The 17,048-nt window shown below is 47.8% G+C and overlaps 1 protein-coding gene across 2 annotated transcripts in view; it reads left to right on the top strand.

Moving 5' to 3' along the window:
• The window catches only part of KIAA0930 (KIAA0930 ortholog), a 518,594-nt gene that overhangs the window by 491,306 nt on the left and 10,240 nt on the right, over window positions 1-17,048 (top strand). For both annotated transcript variants that reach the window (XM_085652434.1, XM_085652436.1), the window contains one exon: window positions 5,219-5,374. In XM_085652434.1, coding sequence (XP_085508560.1) covers window positions 5,219-5,374 — 156 coding nt within the window. The remainder of the gene's footprint in view (window positions 1-5,218; window positions 5,375-17,048) is intronic.

Genomic DNA, 17,048 nt, shown 5'->3' on the forward strand with positions numbered 1-17,048 from the left:
GTTATCAGAGAGTATGGGCTTAAGTAGGGCAGTGGCACGAGGATGAGAGGAGTGGGGGCCAGAGCGCTCCAAGGCTGCAGAAAGGGCGACATTAAAATCACCCCCCCAGAGAAGGGCCGCCAGGCCCAGGGATGAAATGAGGTGCCAGATATGAGTGAAGAGATCGGGATCGTCCGAGTTAGGTCCGTACACTGCATCAATTGTCATGGGTTGAGACAATAGGGAGCCATGCAGAATCACATACCGTCCGTCAGGATCCATAAGAACCTGAATAGTTTGCCAGGGGAGCCCCCTACGTATCAAAATAGACACCCTCCTAGAATAAGAGGAGTAGAAAGAAGAATGCGATTCACCCCAGTGGTGCGATTGGAGTCTGGAGGAGGTCCCAGGCAACAAGTGAGTCTCCTACAATAGACAAATGTCTACCTTGTGTCGTTGCAAGTGAGAGTGGATGAGCCTGGCTTTACAGTGATCGTTAAGATCACGGATATTCCAGGTCCAGCAAATAGTGTCATTCATGTTTTGCTGTAACTAGGTGAAATGGGACGCAGAGCAAGAGGCCAGACATTGGAGAAAGCCAGCAGGTGCACTGCAACAATGAGGAGCAGACCAAAGGGAGAGCAGGACGATCGCCCATATCAAATAATGGAACTTGTGGGAAGCCTGCAACGCTAGAAGGCCCAGTCATGGTGAAAGCCACCAGTGCTCAACTAACAAAAAGGAGGGAGAAGCAGTGCCAATCGGGAAGAGGAGGACGTCGTGCACAAACCTGCTGCAAGAAGCATGGTTAGCGAGAAAGTGAGGCAGTCTGATTAAAAGTGGAAGATAAGAACGGAAAAACAACAACAAAGTCCACATAAAATGATGGGCAAACCCATAGAACCCCCACCCCGACCCCACCCAATCCGCCGCACAATCAGCGATCTGGAAACCAGGATCTGACAGAGTGCAGGCAACAGTATTCCAGAAAAACCCCCGCCCAACCAGAACACCCCCCTTTGCAACCCGATAAACAGTACCAGGAAACCCACCACCCCCACACCCACTCCAACCCCCCAATCAGGCTGAGATACCTCCCCTACCCACCCCAGGAACCCACAACTTAGAAGAAGGAAAGCAACGATAATAAAGGGACTTATCCGGTGAGGGCATGACAGGGCTCAGCGTACACCCCCGCAATGAAGCAGGGTGACCAAGCTGTTAAGACAACAGACAGCATACAGGTAAGAGTTCACCAAAGAGTCACAACAGATCAGTCATTGTCACTGAGGTGGTCGGATGCAGCGAGCTGAGAGGTGATTGGCGGGATGATTTATCAAGTTTCTTGGCAAATGCAAGGGCGTCTCTAGGATCAGAACACATGAGAGTCTTAGCGCCCTGGCGGACTCTAAGCTTGGCTGGGTAGGCCAATGAATAAGCAACATCAGGTTTTTGGAGGATCCGCTTTGCTGGGAGGAATTCACAACGAGCGGCCTGGACTGCCAGAGTATAGTCTGGATAAAAAGAGAGCGAGTTTCCTTGATGGATGATTTTGCCCTTGTCAAGTGCTGCACGCAGGAACGTGTCTCGATCTCTGAAATTTAATATTTTAGCAATAATGGGACGAGGTGGAAGACCTGGGACCTGGACGTGGACCAAGAGAGCGGTGGGCGCGCTCAACAATAAAGACTGAAGAAAGAATGTCCCCAAATAATTCCCGGACAAGCTGTTCCACGAAGTCCTCCATGCGGGAAATGTTTGTTGGTTCTGGCACGCCTGTGATGCAGAGGTTGCTCCGGTGGGAGCGTGCCTCCAAATCCTAATTTTTATTGCGCATAACGTCCAGTATTTTGTCCATCTGCAGCAGTTTCTGATGATCCTGAGTGGCGGCGTCCTCAGTGTCCGAGATCCAGGACTTCGCGTGAAGAAGGCGATTGTCATGGGAGTCCACCTGGGCCTTGACAGAGTCCAAGCGTGCAGAGAGTTGGTCAAGTTGGGCCGCGATTCCGGTGACCGTGGATTTAACGTCAAGCATATTCGCCTTCAGATCATCATCACGTGCCGGAGGGGCCTCCATAGTGGCCGCAGTCGCCCCCGTCTGGTCCCGCGCCGTCCTGGCAAGTCGATCTGCGCTGATCGAAGGCGATTTTGGGCTGTTTAGGGTCAGTCCTCCCCATGGCGATCAGACACAGGCAGAAGGCGCCACCAAGGAGCAGAAGAGCTGAATAGCGGTCAGGTTGGGCAGCAGCGCAGGACACAGCGGGCTGGGCCCCACTACTCAGCTGGTACAGTCAGTGCAAAACAGCACGCAGCAAGCACCGCACCCGGCAGTAGCCGCAGCCGAGCACAACTGGCGGTGGGCACAGAGGGGCGCCAATGGGCAGTGGCAGGAAGCACAGGTATCCGGGAGGCACAAAACACCACCGCAGCGTGGCTCTGCAGAGGCGAACTCACAGTGTGCAGTAAGTCTGACCAAGGGCCACGCTATGGCACACGTCTGCTGGCGTAAGGCAGGCTCCAGGGCCAGAGCAGCACCGGATGATGGAGTGGGATGAGCGTGAAGAGCAGCGTGTAGGGGGCACTGCGGCCGAAAGCCAGGCGCTTCCAGGCAACAGGGGAGGCACCGGGCTCCAGAAGTGGAGGCAATGTAGCGATTACGTGACCTCACAAGAAGAAAGGCAGCAGGGAGTACGTGCAGGCACAGGGCGTCTCGCCAGAATTAATTGCAGTATATGGCGCAGCAGGGGCAGAACCGGGCCGATGTGAGGAAGTAAGCTGTCCGCCTGAATCTATGCAATGGTCGCCGCCGGGGCCCGGGGTCTGGTATTGCAGGGGAGAAGGGTGGGCGACCGATTTCAAATGCCGAGAAGCGGCAAGGCCAAGGCGCGTCGGGCCGATGAGTGAGGCGGCCGGGGCGCGGCCACACACAGGGCGCCCCACACTGTTCCACCGGGAAGTCGCCGGTAGCGTGCACCAGACTGCGGCGGGGAGGCGGGGGACGCCCACCACACCCGACACTGGGCCCAGGCTCCAGCGGCTGTCAGGGAAGGCACAAGCTGGGAAGCAAAGCGGCGCAGGGAGCACGTAAAGTCCATGCCGGGCCATATAGCTCGCAGACCCCCAACCACGCCGCAGGCTACCGCTGCAACTGCGGCACTCACCGGTGCAGGCAACGAGGAGGCCTCTGACGTCCTCTAGGCGGTGCGGCTCTCACAGGTGGCCAGCCGGGATCCAGGCAGCGGAGGGCCGAGCCAGGCCCACCTCGGGGATCGGGCCCAGCGCAGCAGACGGGCTGCAGAACTCTGTCGTTATGAGTCGCCCAGGAGCAGGAACGACACCAATCAACACCCCAGGCGATTCCGCTTCAGTACAGTCAGGTTTGTGGCAGAGTTATTGCTGTCTGCATGAAGGATGATAACGGATTATTAGCTTGGCCAGCAGAGCACACTTAGAGTGCAGCCATCTTGCAGCCGGCCAAGCCACGCCCTAATGAAGAAATATCTTTATTACAGAGATTAATATAAATACCATTTAACATGCAAAAAATTGAGCCCTCCTCCCAACAGAAATGTTATTCCCACCTCTAAATTTGTTAACTCGAGGAAATATTCATAGCCCATGTCCCTAAGTAAACTTTAAGCACCACACCCTCCCCCATCGCCATCACCCTGCCACCTCCTCGGTATGCAAGCATCCACCAGGGGACCAAAGTGTCCTGACCTGAACATAACCTCCTAAATCTCTGTAGTCTGAGAACAGCTCTTGCTTTTTTGCAACAGCTCCCTTCTCTAGTTTCCTACTCCCTGCTCCTGGCAGTGTAACTGACTAACTCCCTGAACTTTCTATGTTCTAGCTCTGCAGTCCGCTCACTAAAACATTCTGATCAATCAGATAACATCCAGGTTGTGCAGCTGGGTACAGACTCACACCTGCTCAGTGCCAGGATACCCTCCCGGGTGATAGTGCTCTCTACAAATATGCATAACATAACATCGACCAGATTCATCACAGTGTCGGAAAACCTCTTGCATAACTATCACTAAGTCATGTATTTCCTATTATTAAAAATACTTCTGTTGAGAGCCATATGTAATGTACAGTATCCCCACCCCTTTCTATTTCATCCGTCAATTATCTTCATTTGAAGTCATATCAACAGAGTAGTCAACATCACGCTTACCTATCCATACCTAAGTTGTAATACCCCAAATGTCTGAAGTGCTGCTTGTATCCTATTAGTAAGACAGTCCTACGAAATGATACTGCTTTCTCATTGAAAGTAGAAAGCAGTATCAGTTATGGCGTTTTTAACTTTAAAAGATCTCTGCCAAAGAACCCTCTCGGGGGGCCTGTGGGGTATTGCAGTGCGAAACCCACATGGAGCAAAAATGCCCAATGATGAAGCATGACACCTTCATGGGTGTGTGAAGGCAATACTTCCTAACAAGGAAGCTCCCCCTGACTCTAACAACCTTCCTGGATTCAATCCCCTCACATGGCTCTATTATTTTAGGAACGGCTACCCCCTTGTGTATTACATAACTGTTCTTGGGAGCTAGGCTACCAGACCTCTTTTTCTGCTCCCTGTCCCCATCGCTTGTGAATTGCATAAATATTCTACTTACAAAAACTCAAAGTCACTGTATAAGGGAGGCATCAAGGCCTGACTGGCTATCTGATTTAATTTTGCTTGAAATTACAATTGTAGTATTCGGACCTGCAGTATCCATTATGCGATATATCAGATCGTTGTCTATGAGTGGTGTGTTCTGCTATCTTTTTGCCAAGGTAGTCTTTAACCCATCTATACAGTATATACATTATGGAGAAGCGCTCTAAATTAAATCTCTTCAGTCGTATTTTTTCTGAGATCTTTCTTTTATTTTTTTTATTTAAGATAAAACTTTATCCTGTCGACACGTGTCCAATAAAGCCTTTTTCAAGGCTCACGAGAACAACCAGGTCTGCAAACAAAGTGACTGAATACTTGTTGATGCTTGGGAAGGTCCTTGTTTGCCCAAACATGTTTGTTGGTTTGAGATTCACCCTCAAATTTATTGAAATTAAGTTTCTGAACAAAGATGACCAACAAATTCTAATTTGGAGTGTATAAACATCGGCTAGATTGTTTCTCTTAAGTAAACTGTCTTCGAGAGATTCAGTTTTTGACATGAGAAAAATCGATTTTGATTTTTCTTTGTAAGGTATTAATTCCCATGGTTTCCTTGTATCATTTCAGAAATGCACAATGCCACAAATCTGAGATCGCGGTCCTTATCGGGAACAGGAAGGTCTTTGGTTGGCTCGTGGTTGAAGCTAAACAGAACGGATGAGAATTTTCTACTCTATGCACATCTAACCTACGTCACTTTGCCATTACACCGTATTTTATCAGGTAACGTTGCACTTTCTGTACAAATAGAGGCCTTGTTTGTGAAACACATTAAGAATTGAGGCATTTACATTATTGTCATTTGCAGAAAACCAATCAAGGTCCTTGTCTTTACCAGAAGATGTATCATCACGTGGAGATCATGATATAAAATGGCACCACCTTTTTATAAACATTATCATTGTCTGTTCCTCATTTCCAACATTTGAAACATTGAGCTAATATTGAGACAACCAAAATGACAACAGCTTTGCATTTGTGGAATACTAGAAGACTATGCATGCATTCAGGCATCTTGGCAGCAGCATTTGACTTCTGTATGGATTCATTTCTATCTTGTTCCAGTTGAAGAATGAGACCTGCAGTTATGTTGTGGTTTCAGTTAGGACTCGATTCCTATCTGTATAGCTTGTATTTGTATGTCTCTGCTCCGAAAACATGTTTTCCTTTGTTTTATGGTGGTCTGGTTCCTGCTGCATATGGTTTCAAATGCTGCTTGTTGAAGAAGAAACCTACCGCTTATGACTCTCAGAGAGCATACTTTCATCGTTTTGGAAAATGAACCCCAATAAACTCCTGCAACACTATTTGTGGGAATAACATAGAATTTCTATCATTGTGCCATACGAATCTGGCTATTCCACCCTGATGACGCCTGATTAGGCCAAAATAAGCCTTGGGGTTGCTTGTGCTCGAGTGGAATAATGGACAAAAACCAGTGCACTGGAATGTGAACCCGAGTAACTACCAGAGTCTGAGATGAATTGAAGCTTTCCGCCTTTTTGCTTTCCTCAATGTGACACCTCATGTGTGATACCCTTGATGCGATACTCTGTGTGTGAAGGACATGCCAATTTGTGAGTCCTGTATTCACTAGTATATAGAAATTAATCTGTACATCAGTGATCAGGCCTAAATAGTCCAAAACAGGTCTGGAGTTGCTTGTGTTCCTTTCTGGAGAGGACTGGACTGGTGGTTTGGGCTGAACTATTCCTGTGGAGTACGATCACGACTGATTTGTACATGGCCAGTCTCAGTCTACAGTGGCATATTGAGCAAAAAAACAGCAGACTGGAATGTTGCCCGAATAATTATGGGTGGCTGAGATTAATTCAAGCATTCCACCTGCCAACGTTATGTTTTCACCCTGAGTACTTGCGGCAGCCATCCAGTCCAGGAAGCAAATGCATGCATGTGATAAAATGCACACTGACAAAGGTCACTGTTTGCCATATAACCACAAAGATGAATTACTGTTTCTTGTTAGTGAGGTTAGTGGTAACGTGGTGGTTATCCTTGGACCTGTCATAAAGGGGCATTAAGGGCCTGTTGTATGCAGACAGTCCGCATATGCAGACAGTGGACTGACTTTTTGTGACTGACCTCTCATTCTGCAGTGCAGCCTGTGACCTGTCAAACCTATATAAATTATAGGTTGCATGCAGTACGGAAATATGAAACTGGCTAAACCTGAATCTGGTGAGGAGAAATCTATGACAGACATTAATAGTAGTGGGCAAATATGGCTCAATAGGAGGACCTGTTCTTATTAATGCATGGCTGCGTACCTCTAACTAAGTGTACAGCTGTACACTAGAAAGACTATTGCCCTGTACATGGAAAGATCTTGATTTAGTCTTTTTTAGGCCCAAACACCATTACTTGGGATTTGCTAGAGTTGGTGGAAAGGTCTAATTCATTCATGTAACTTAGGAAACCATCTAACAAGGTCGAGAGATCCAGGGCGGTTCTAGGCAATGAGACCGTATCATCTGCATATAACAATGCAGGAATTTGGCAAGAACAAATACAGGTGTATTCCACCTGCTTATCAAGTAACGTGGCCCCTAAATCATTCATGTGTAAGGTGGGGCTATTGTGCACCCTTGCCTAACACCCGACCTCAGTAAAAAAGGGCTTGTGCAAGACCCGTCCGAGTTAGACTGAACAACTGCCTTCATGTCTCAATGCAACTCACTAACAAAGTAAAAAATTGCTGGATCGAGGCCCATGTCCAGCAAGACCTGCCACAATTTAGATCTATTCACCTTATCGAAGTCAGAAGACAAATCCCTGTATGTGACAAACAATGAGCCCGATTTTGCCACTGTGTACTTGTTGAACAGCATGTGAAAATGTAAACACTGATCACAGGTCTCCAAACACAACCGAAAATCATACTTGGGATTGGATAGAACAGACCTATCCTCTGCCCATGACATCGCCCTCTTTAAGATCACCCATGCCCGTTACCTTGATGCCGACTCAATCACAGAGATGGGCTTGTAACAAGAAGGAAGACCACTAGAGCCTTTTTTATACACAGGGATAATCATGGACTTGGACCATGAACGTCGTAACCCAACAACCGCAACACACTTAAATAACAGTGTTAAAATATAAAACCCACAGACTCGGTGACAATTTGAACAGGTCGGCAGGGATCCGTTGGGATGAGGAGCAGTATGGCTTGTCAAATGTACTATTGCCAATTCAATCTCCTCTACGTCAAATATTAAGTTGCCTTATTGCAATGCTACCACAGGGCGCCCATACAAGGAAACTTGGTCCTCTGAACCATAATGCCTTCAAAATGCGCAGTCCATTTTTTGGGGGATATATCGGAAGAGATATCTTGGTCATTACTTACACTGAAAAGTGGGCAATTAACAATTTCCCGAAATCGAGCACTGTCCGCCTTTGTAGCTGCCTCCACCCGGTTGGACCAAGCCTCCTCCCTAAGCTCCATTTTCCTTCTCTCTATTGCTTTTTCGTATAAAGCACGTCTAGATGAGATTAATCCCCACATTTTTGGGCTGGGCTTTGAGCACAAACAGTAGCGATTTATGAGCATCGGAGCATTCCTTGTCAAACTACCCAGGTTTATTTTTGGGTGCCTTATTAGGGGGAAGGGACAACGTAACCTTAATATGTGCCTTGATCATGTGATAGGCACTGAAAAAGGCAATATCATCAGGTAAATCCCCTAAACAGTAGGCATATTCCTTGCAACCACAAGATCCTTCAAGAATACCTCAGGGATAACCATGGGCCACTTGATTCTTCTACCCTGACCACTGGTTCTACCATCCAGCATGTGTCTAGTAACTGGGACAGAGGTGTGTACAAGTAGGTCACCGATGCAGACAACAACACAGTAGTGATCACTAAAACCAGAAACACTTATATCAAAAAGGCCAAGCAAATTCCGCAAAATGGTAGAAGCCAAAATAAAATCTAGGGTACTGCTCATGCCGTGCCCAACAAAGTTAGCGGCAAATCTACCATCAGTTTTTAAATGCTTTTGTCTTGACACATTCCAGATTAAACTCCACCAAATGTAATTTAAATATCCTCCTGCTTGACTATGGTCTAAGTGAAAGCCATCCTCCCCAGGAAATTGGTCACAGAGGGTAAAAGAATATCGACACAGGTGTTTATTAAAATTACCCACTAAAATAAAAACAGCTCTGGTAATACCCTGGGAATTACACTCTAAAAGCTGGGCCCGCAGGACAGAAAGTGAATTACAATCATTTGGGCCCTGAGTTGCATTATATAAATTCAATACCAGAAACTACCACCTGCAGAAAAGTAAACCACCCTTATGTCTACCCTTTGGGGATGGTGTGGCAAAGATGAAAAAAGACCAATAGCCATCTAAAAAGACTGAACAGTCAGTCTCCCAGGTTTCCTGTAGACAAATTATAGAAAAAGATTTGAGGTAAGATAGCACATCAGGGTAAAATCTTTTGTTATTTATATCTGCCACATTCCAAGATGCCAGCCTAAGGACACTAGTAGTATTATTTTGGGGCAGTAATATTTCATTCCCTGCTGTGCCAACAGGGTTGAAATCCTCCATAACACATGAGGCACCTGACCTTGGGGAGCTTATAACAGCAGCACTGTGCCTGTTGTTACAATTTACAGCAATCGAAAGACTACGGTCCTTACGGGTTATTAAACCAAAGGAGTCACTTGTAGGTGGCCCCCCGTTCAGGAAATATGTTGATGACTCGTCTGGAGTGGACATGACACACCTAACCGATGCCCCTAAACTCTTAATAGACACTTCTCCAGAAGCAATCCCACTAAAACTTCAATCCCCAGCAACAAATTGTACCGGGGGAGATTAGAGCCCATGTTCAATATCAGCATATACCAAGGGCAAGGGATCCCCCAAAAGTGAGTTCACAAACATCCTGGATTGCCGTTGTGTATCGACCTAGCCATTCTCGAGTGTATTGTCAGATAAATTCTCCACTGTGGACCAGTGAGTCAGTCAAGTGCCTCTGCACCCAGGGCCTCAAACCTATTATATGTCTTTAAAATAAAACTATTTACCTCCTGGATTTCTCACTTGTCTACTGCGGGGATAATTGATATTCACAATAGGCCAGGGGGAGTTGTAACAACAGTTGACCAATAAGAGTCTCCCAGGGGCTATGCCTGGATGGTAGAGGTATGCTCCCTCAAGCTGGTAAGATTCAGGACTGTGGGAGCTACTCCTGGATGGTCAAAAATAATAGCAACACAATCACCACCATGGGTTTTGGGTGAAGGTCCCACCCAGAATATTTATTACAACAAGTTCCCATATATCAAAATAGCAATAATGCACATGTAAAATAAATGCATATAGTAAATGTTGATACACAAGAATACACGCATAGAAAGATAACTGCTTGTACACAAGAATAAGGTAATTAAAACTTGGAATACATCACCGGTTGTTTGTCTTGCATAATCCTGCCAGCACGACTGGGGAACCCGATGGCAGCCTTGGTGGAAGCTCTCAATCGGTAAAAGGTCTCTATGAGGTGTGTCTACCCCTAAGGAGAGTTTCTGACAAAACGCCAAGAGGTCTCCGTCTTTAGACTCTTTGCTTACACAGAGAGAAGCTTCTAGAAGCTCCCCCTCCCTTCATCAGCACTGTAGCTGCTGGCTGCATTCTCTGTGTCAAGGTCACTCAATGAAGATGGCCAGGCTCCGATGAGAGCTGAGGCAGATTGTTGGACCTAAAGACCTTTGGTAGCTTGGCTCAGGTGATAAGGCTTCATTCCGGAGTATTATGTCGTGCTTGCATTCCACTCAACTCAGCACTCCAGCGTACCACCACTAAAAACGACACTACACCAAGGAATTTAGAGAAATTAGAAAAGCTTTATCTTCTCGTTTATCATTCTTTTCCTTTCCTTTCAAATGGCCCTAATTAGCTCTTATCCGCTTCACATTAGGGTCTAAACATTTCCTCGTGACCAGATTGGCATTGCATAGACATTTTAAATCTATTACGAAATCAAGCACGCCACCTGATGATCAATCACAGTACTGCCAATTCAATAGTGCTTTGGACAGAAACATTAAATATAGCACTACCTATAGCGATTTCATAGCGCCTTAAATAGAGGGTCTAAACATAGCACTTCACATAGCAATTTCTTACCACTTTAAATAGAGTCTTTAGACATAGCGCTTTACTTGGCAATCACATAGTACTTTGAGTTGAGTCATTAAATATAGCGCTTCACTTATGGATCACATAGCACTTCAGGTAGAGACATTAAATATAGCGTTTCTCTTAGCGATCACATAGTACTTTGAGTAGAGTCATTAAATATAGCGCTTCACTTATGCTTTTCATCAAGGGGACCAAGCGCTGAGCATTGAACTGGCTACCTCCGTAGGGGACTCATGTTGACTGGGGAGGGAGTTATTTCCACTCTAGGGGCCAACGTTTAGTATTACACTGGCACGAATTCACTGGGCCATGGTTCGACCGCTTCCCCACTCCGGGGTAGTTGCAGGGCCAAGCAGGCCCAACGATCGGATTCCCCTTGGGAGGGGCGTGCACTGGGCTTCTCACAGGCCTCCCGCCCTCCTCCCCAGGGTTTACCTCAGACTTCGGCCTGCGAAGATCCTGCGTCAGCCGTGCAGGTTTCCCGGCGATGTCCGGGTCGGACACACCTCTCGAGGCTTCGCACTGACGACGCACCACAGCCAGGGCGCACCCGCAGCCGCCAATGACCGTGCGGCCTGCGGGGGCGCGGCCCAGTCAGCGACAGGTGAAGCGGCAGGGGCGGCGCTTGACAGTCCGCCCCCGTCAGATGACAGGAGACACCGGCTTCAGGCCTACGCGGCCTTGATTAGTCTGCTAGGCCTAACAAGGCCCTCCCTGAACTCTAGCGGCCTCCTCAGCCCTGGGGACCACGCAAACTCAGCCGTGACGTCAGCGGCAGGGCCCCGGGCTTCTCCGCGGGCTCCAGCAATAGCAGGGACAATCTTTCTGGCCCCCAGGCCACAGTGGTGAGTTCTTTAAGGATCTCCTCAATGGGGGGGTGTAGAAATTAAGGCCAGGCCCACAGTTTGAGGGGTGGTGAATTGTTTGACACCCAGCGCCCCCTACTCTCACAGGGTCACCTCAGCTAAGCAAAGTCAGGGAAATGGTGGATAAGGTCGGTGAAGGTCACTCTCTCACTCAGTTCTCTTTAGGGGTCCTGACTAGGCGGGAAACACAGACGGTTAACGTGATCCCAGAGTTAGAGGTTGAAGGCAAGGCTAGGTCACGAGGTAGGGGGTAGTATCAACTGTGGGGGGAGAAACAGCAGGCCCTAAGAACAGTCAGTTCTCCCCCCCGCCAGCGCACCTACCTCCCCACTCAGGTGCCTTGCTCCTGACCACCTCACTTCACACCTTCCACCCCACCTAAAATGGCCGCCGCAACTCACCGCTATATATAGCCTGGGCCCTGACTATCCAGAGTGGTCCAGAAGGTTCTGGAACTCCTCATGCCAGCCTATGGCCCAGGTTCTGGGGTGACAGTTTTAGGCCACCATTTTGGGGAAGAGCTCTCTCCCTGCCTCCATTTTAGGGAAGCACCTTGCGCCACACCATCAATTAGTGATAATGGGGCGCCCAGAGCCTCTAAGTCAACACCAAAAAAACTAGTGGACAGAAAAATTAGAGGGTAAAGGAAGAAACATGAGGAGGGGACAGCCAGAGGACTGGCAGGTCTAACACAGATTTTTTCACATTTTCATACATGGGCTATGCAGGCCACACTGTCTGTTCTAGCAGCTTATCCCTCCTGCTCAGTGAAGTGAAAAACATAAACAACCCCTGCCTGCCTTTGCAGCTGAAAGGCAGGGTCAGACAGAAACAAGATCACCATGCTCACAAAATGCTTTTTCTTTTTTTAATGGAGTCAATAGTCAATACATGATCTCACAATTCCCTGTAGCCTTACAGGTTGTAAGATGCCACCGGTTCCTGACTGGATGTCAAGTTAATAGAAGGCACTACAGGCCCACCTTGCGAGGCGCGATGTGTGGCTATAGCACCTGACTCAAGCTCCCTCGCAGGCTTAAAACCTGTTTGCCCCCACCTGCCCCTGACCTTCACGAGCAGAGGTCTTATTGATCACATTAGGCAACATCAGAGACAGGTTGGATTTACAAAACTCTATTTAAATATTAAGACTAGCCTCAATTGACGATTTCTTTTCAGCCAATTGGCCACAAATGTTCCCATCCCAGCCACAATCATTGACTGCAACAAGGGGACAAACTCCCCATTATTATTAATGCATTTCAGAAACTGTACTATGGGACTTGCCTATCCCAGGAGTCTGACAATTCCGGCCCCCTTTTGAGCTAGTCCCAGACCAACCAGTCACAGTTTCTGCCCTTTTACTTTTTTTTGCACTTTGGGGCTGGGGGACCACTGTCCTCAAATAAGTTACTAGACCCAGCCACGACCACTGGTTGGTGGACTTGAACAGTGACAGTCATGGTGGCTGGGGTCGTTGTGGGCTGTGATAATAGGGTCGTCTGAAATAACAACAGGGGTTATGACTGAGGCAGTTGGGACAATACTAATACCTAAGCTTCTTTCGCAGGTGTAAATGTCATCATTGATTGCCCCCACCATTGAGGATAGATAGGAAAGGATTCATGATTTAGTAAGCCCAGGTGTGGCAGAATCTTTTCATGCAACCCCTGGATGTGAAGTCCCCCCTTCAATGGAGGTTTTTTCCGTTTGCCTGTCCCATAGTAAGTAGCAGTATCCCAATGTCCCAGTAAAAGCAGGCCCACTTGCCCAGCTGTGGAACACTCCTACAACAGAAACAGACCAGAAAATAATTTGAGGAAATGTCAGCCCTGTAGCAAAACAATCTTACCAGGGCATAGGAGTTATATCCAACCCCAAGTACCAAGAGGGGTGGCCTGGCCTCTGTCGGTCGCTGACGGGCGTAGGATGGGCCCGCCCTTGTCCCGGGCTTGGCCTGGGCACAGCCCACTTGCGTCTTGTGCTGCGTGACTAAAGCGCACCTTATATCCCCAATGGTGTCATTACAGGTGTGCAGGTAGAGGGGGTTGTGGCACTTGTGGTCCTCAGCGGGTGTGTTTGCGGTGGTTTCCCCTTGGTGTAGGCAATGTCCAAGTGCAGTGGGAGATGTCTCCTCAGGTGGCAACGTGAAGAACAGCTGGGTTAGCCCCAGCAGCAGTGACAAGTGGCAGCAGGCGCTCCCGGCAGTCACAAACCCTATGTTTTGCCAAATCAAAGGCTTTGCAACCACAAACACATTTGTATACGAGTGTCTTCGTTGGGAACACATTGATGAGTCAAGCAGCATGCTGGAGTTATGCTGTTATATAGTATAGTTACATATTCGGTAGCCCGAGCCCACCTTCTTCCATGTCTAATTTCAGCCAAACTCTGCTACTACTGGTCTACTGGGATTTGTGTGTTAGGGGCACCGTGGCAAAAACACAATCTTTGCTACAGAAGTTCTGCTGGCAATGGACAGCAGTTGTTTGTTCCAAAAGGCCACTGATTCCTTCAATCCATTCAGTACTTTGACCATATTATACTCATTCTGTTTTTCAGAGGTATGTTCTATCTATATCCCCAGGTACCGAACTTTCCCCTTCCCACCACAAACTGTACTGTCTCCAACCAGCCTTGAGATGGGGAATATTAAGGATTTAGGTACATTCACCTTGATTCCCGACCGCCTCACAAATTTTCGCAATGCAGACATCAAAATGGGCACCGCTTGCTGCGCCTCTGTCGTGTACAGCAGTGCATCGTCAGCGTAGAGGAAGCCTATATGCACAGTGTCCCCCACTGGTATCCCCAATCCCTGTAGTATCTCCCGCAGGTCGACTGTCAATGGCTGTATGGCAAGTGCAAATAAGAGTGGAGACAAGGGACATCCTTACTGGGTGTTAATACAGTCCACATAAAATCCCACCCGATCATATCAAATGTTTTCTCGATTTTGAGGGCGACCACCGCCCTCTCTGTCTGGGAGTCCTGTACAGAGCACATGACATTAACTTAGCTTGTGGATTTTTATGAGGGTACTACTATTGGAGATAAATCCACATTGATCTTCATGAACCAGTTGTTCAATGATCCTCTGTATCCTATTAGCTAGAATTTTGAAAGGGATTTTCACATGCACATCAATTATGGAGAATGGGCGGTAGTAGTCAACCCTCTTCGGGGAATCCATCTGGTTTGGGGAGCATGACTATAAGTGCCTCTAATGGATTGTGGAAGTACTCCTACGTCCCTTGCTTTGTCAAGGACCTCCAGCAATTTCTCCAAGAGCACGTCTGCATATGTGGCATAAAACTCTGTTTGGGACGTCATCCGTGCCTATTGTTTTGTGTTTGGGTAGGTCTTTGGGGACCCCCAACATCTCCTCTTTAGTGAGTACCAACACTAGATCTTTCCTTTGTGAAGCCTCTAGTCGCGGAGGATCTAGACCCTCCCAAAACCTCATCTACTGCAATCGTATTGCAGTCCCCTCATCGCTGATCTAGCGTTTCCAGGTACCTCTTGAGTTCCCTGTTGACTGAGGCCTGTGTCATGGCCGACCTACCATCACCTATTGTAAAGGACATAATCAAGTTCTTCGGCCATTCCCTCCAAAGTAGCCACGCCTAAAGTCTATGGGACCTATCCCCCTCTTTGTGCAGTAATTGTCTATACTCTTTCAGGGTAAATCTGTCCAATATTTCCTCTATCGTACGCATAGCGGCTACTGAGTTGCACTGCTTCATTGGGTTGCCCTGCTTTTTGATTCTGTACACTTTAGTGAGGCACTCCCTGCTCAAGACAGATTTAGGTGTGTCCCGCTTGTTAGCTCTAGTTTTAGTGGACCTCCAGTTATGTGCAAGGAATCGTTCCAGGACCTCCCATATATCAGCACGAAACGCCCCATCTCGCATTGTCTCTGGGTTTAGGTGCCAAGTAGGGGTGGCCAGTTGTTGTGGCAAAACACACGGGTAAGGAGTACTGGGGCGTGGTCAGCCAAGAATCTACCTGAGTGTTCGTCTGTGGCCATCTGAGTGCCCAACACTCTCGCCACAAGTATTCTGTCATGTCTGCTGTCCATATCGTGCATACTCGATATTATGTGAATTCCATCCTTGTTGGATGTAGCACACGCCACGTGTCAAAGCACTCCACCTGTGCCATTACCTCCTCCAGCGCCCCAGTCATGCCCAATTTCATGTTATGTTTAGGGGTGATCTATCCATACCTCCATTTTAAATACAATTGAAGGTCCCTGCCCAGATGTGGGGCATTTTTTTGTGTGGTATAAAAATGTCAAGCACTTTCCAAAAGAAGGATTTATTGTCGCAGCTAGGGGCGTATACATTTAATAAAGCCATGTCCCTGCTGTCCATATGGCCCGTTAGAAGCAGTTACCTGCCATCCACATCTGCCTGTGCCTCCCTGAGCTGAAAAGGGACCTTGTGGGCAATCCATGTAGCCATCCCCCATGTATATAAAGAGAATGTATATAGTTGTCCCCTCCATTTCTTTTTGGAGATTTCTCTGCCTCTGGGTCAGTTAGGTGGGTCTCTTAAAGAAAGACTATGCCCACCCTGTAGCATCTAAGGTACGTATGCAGCCTATATCTCTATGTGTAGTCCTGCAGGCCTCTTACATTCCAGGAAATAATGTTGACTTCTCCTGCCATAGCTATCTATGTATGCCCCCTTAACTCCAATCCTCGTCGTGCCTAACCATGCCAATTCCGTCATCACGTCACAATTGGGGAACCCACCCTATCTCCAAGTCACCTTCCTCTGTCCCTCGGAAGCTGATGTGCCTGGCCGTTTCCTGAGATACACCATTGAATTGCAAAAAAAAACTATAAAGTCAAACCAATAGAGCATGTACAGCCCCACCCTCTCCTATCAAGTAAACATAAAGCCTTCCTTTCTGAAGATGTTTCCCCATGTGAGATGCTACTGAGTGTCGTCACCCTCCCTCTACTCACTATGGCCACTATATCCCCACACTGCCTATAACCAACCAATAAGTAACATGAATAGTAACATGCGGAGAGCCCCGCAAAGCTATGAGCCGCCACCGGGGTAAACCGGCGAGGTACTCACAGGTCAGGCCCCCCAAATACCGTGTCCCTTCCCTCTATAAATCCCAGGAATTAGTCAAAACAAGGAACAAAATAGTCAACACCCAAAAAAGGAGGAAAGGCAAGGCACTGCATAATACTGACATCGCCTCTGTGCCAATAACTCTGAATTGTGAGTGTGTTCCTGCTCAGAAAAGGAAGGACAAGAGGCAAGAGCCCCCCCCATCTTTACCGATTGCCCCGTCACCAAGTATTATGAGGGGGGACTCCATCTTC

This window comes from Triturus cristatus, chromosome 4_1 (assembly GCF_964204655.1).
Source record: "Triturus cristatus chromosome 4_1, aTriCri1.1, whole genome shotgun sequence".
NCBI lineage: Eukaryota > Metazoa > Chordata > Amphibia > Caudata > Salamandridae > Triturus > Triturus cristatus.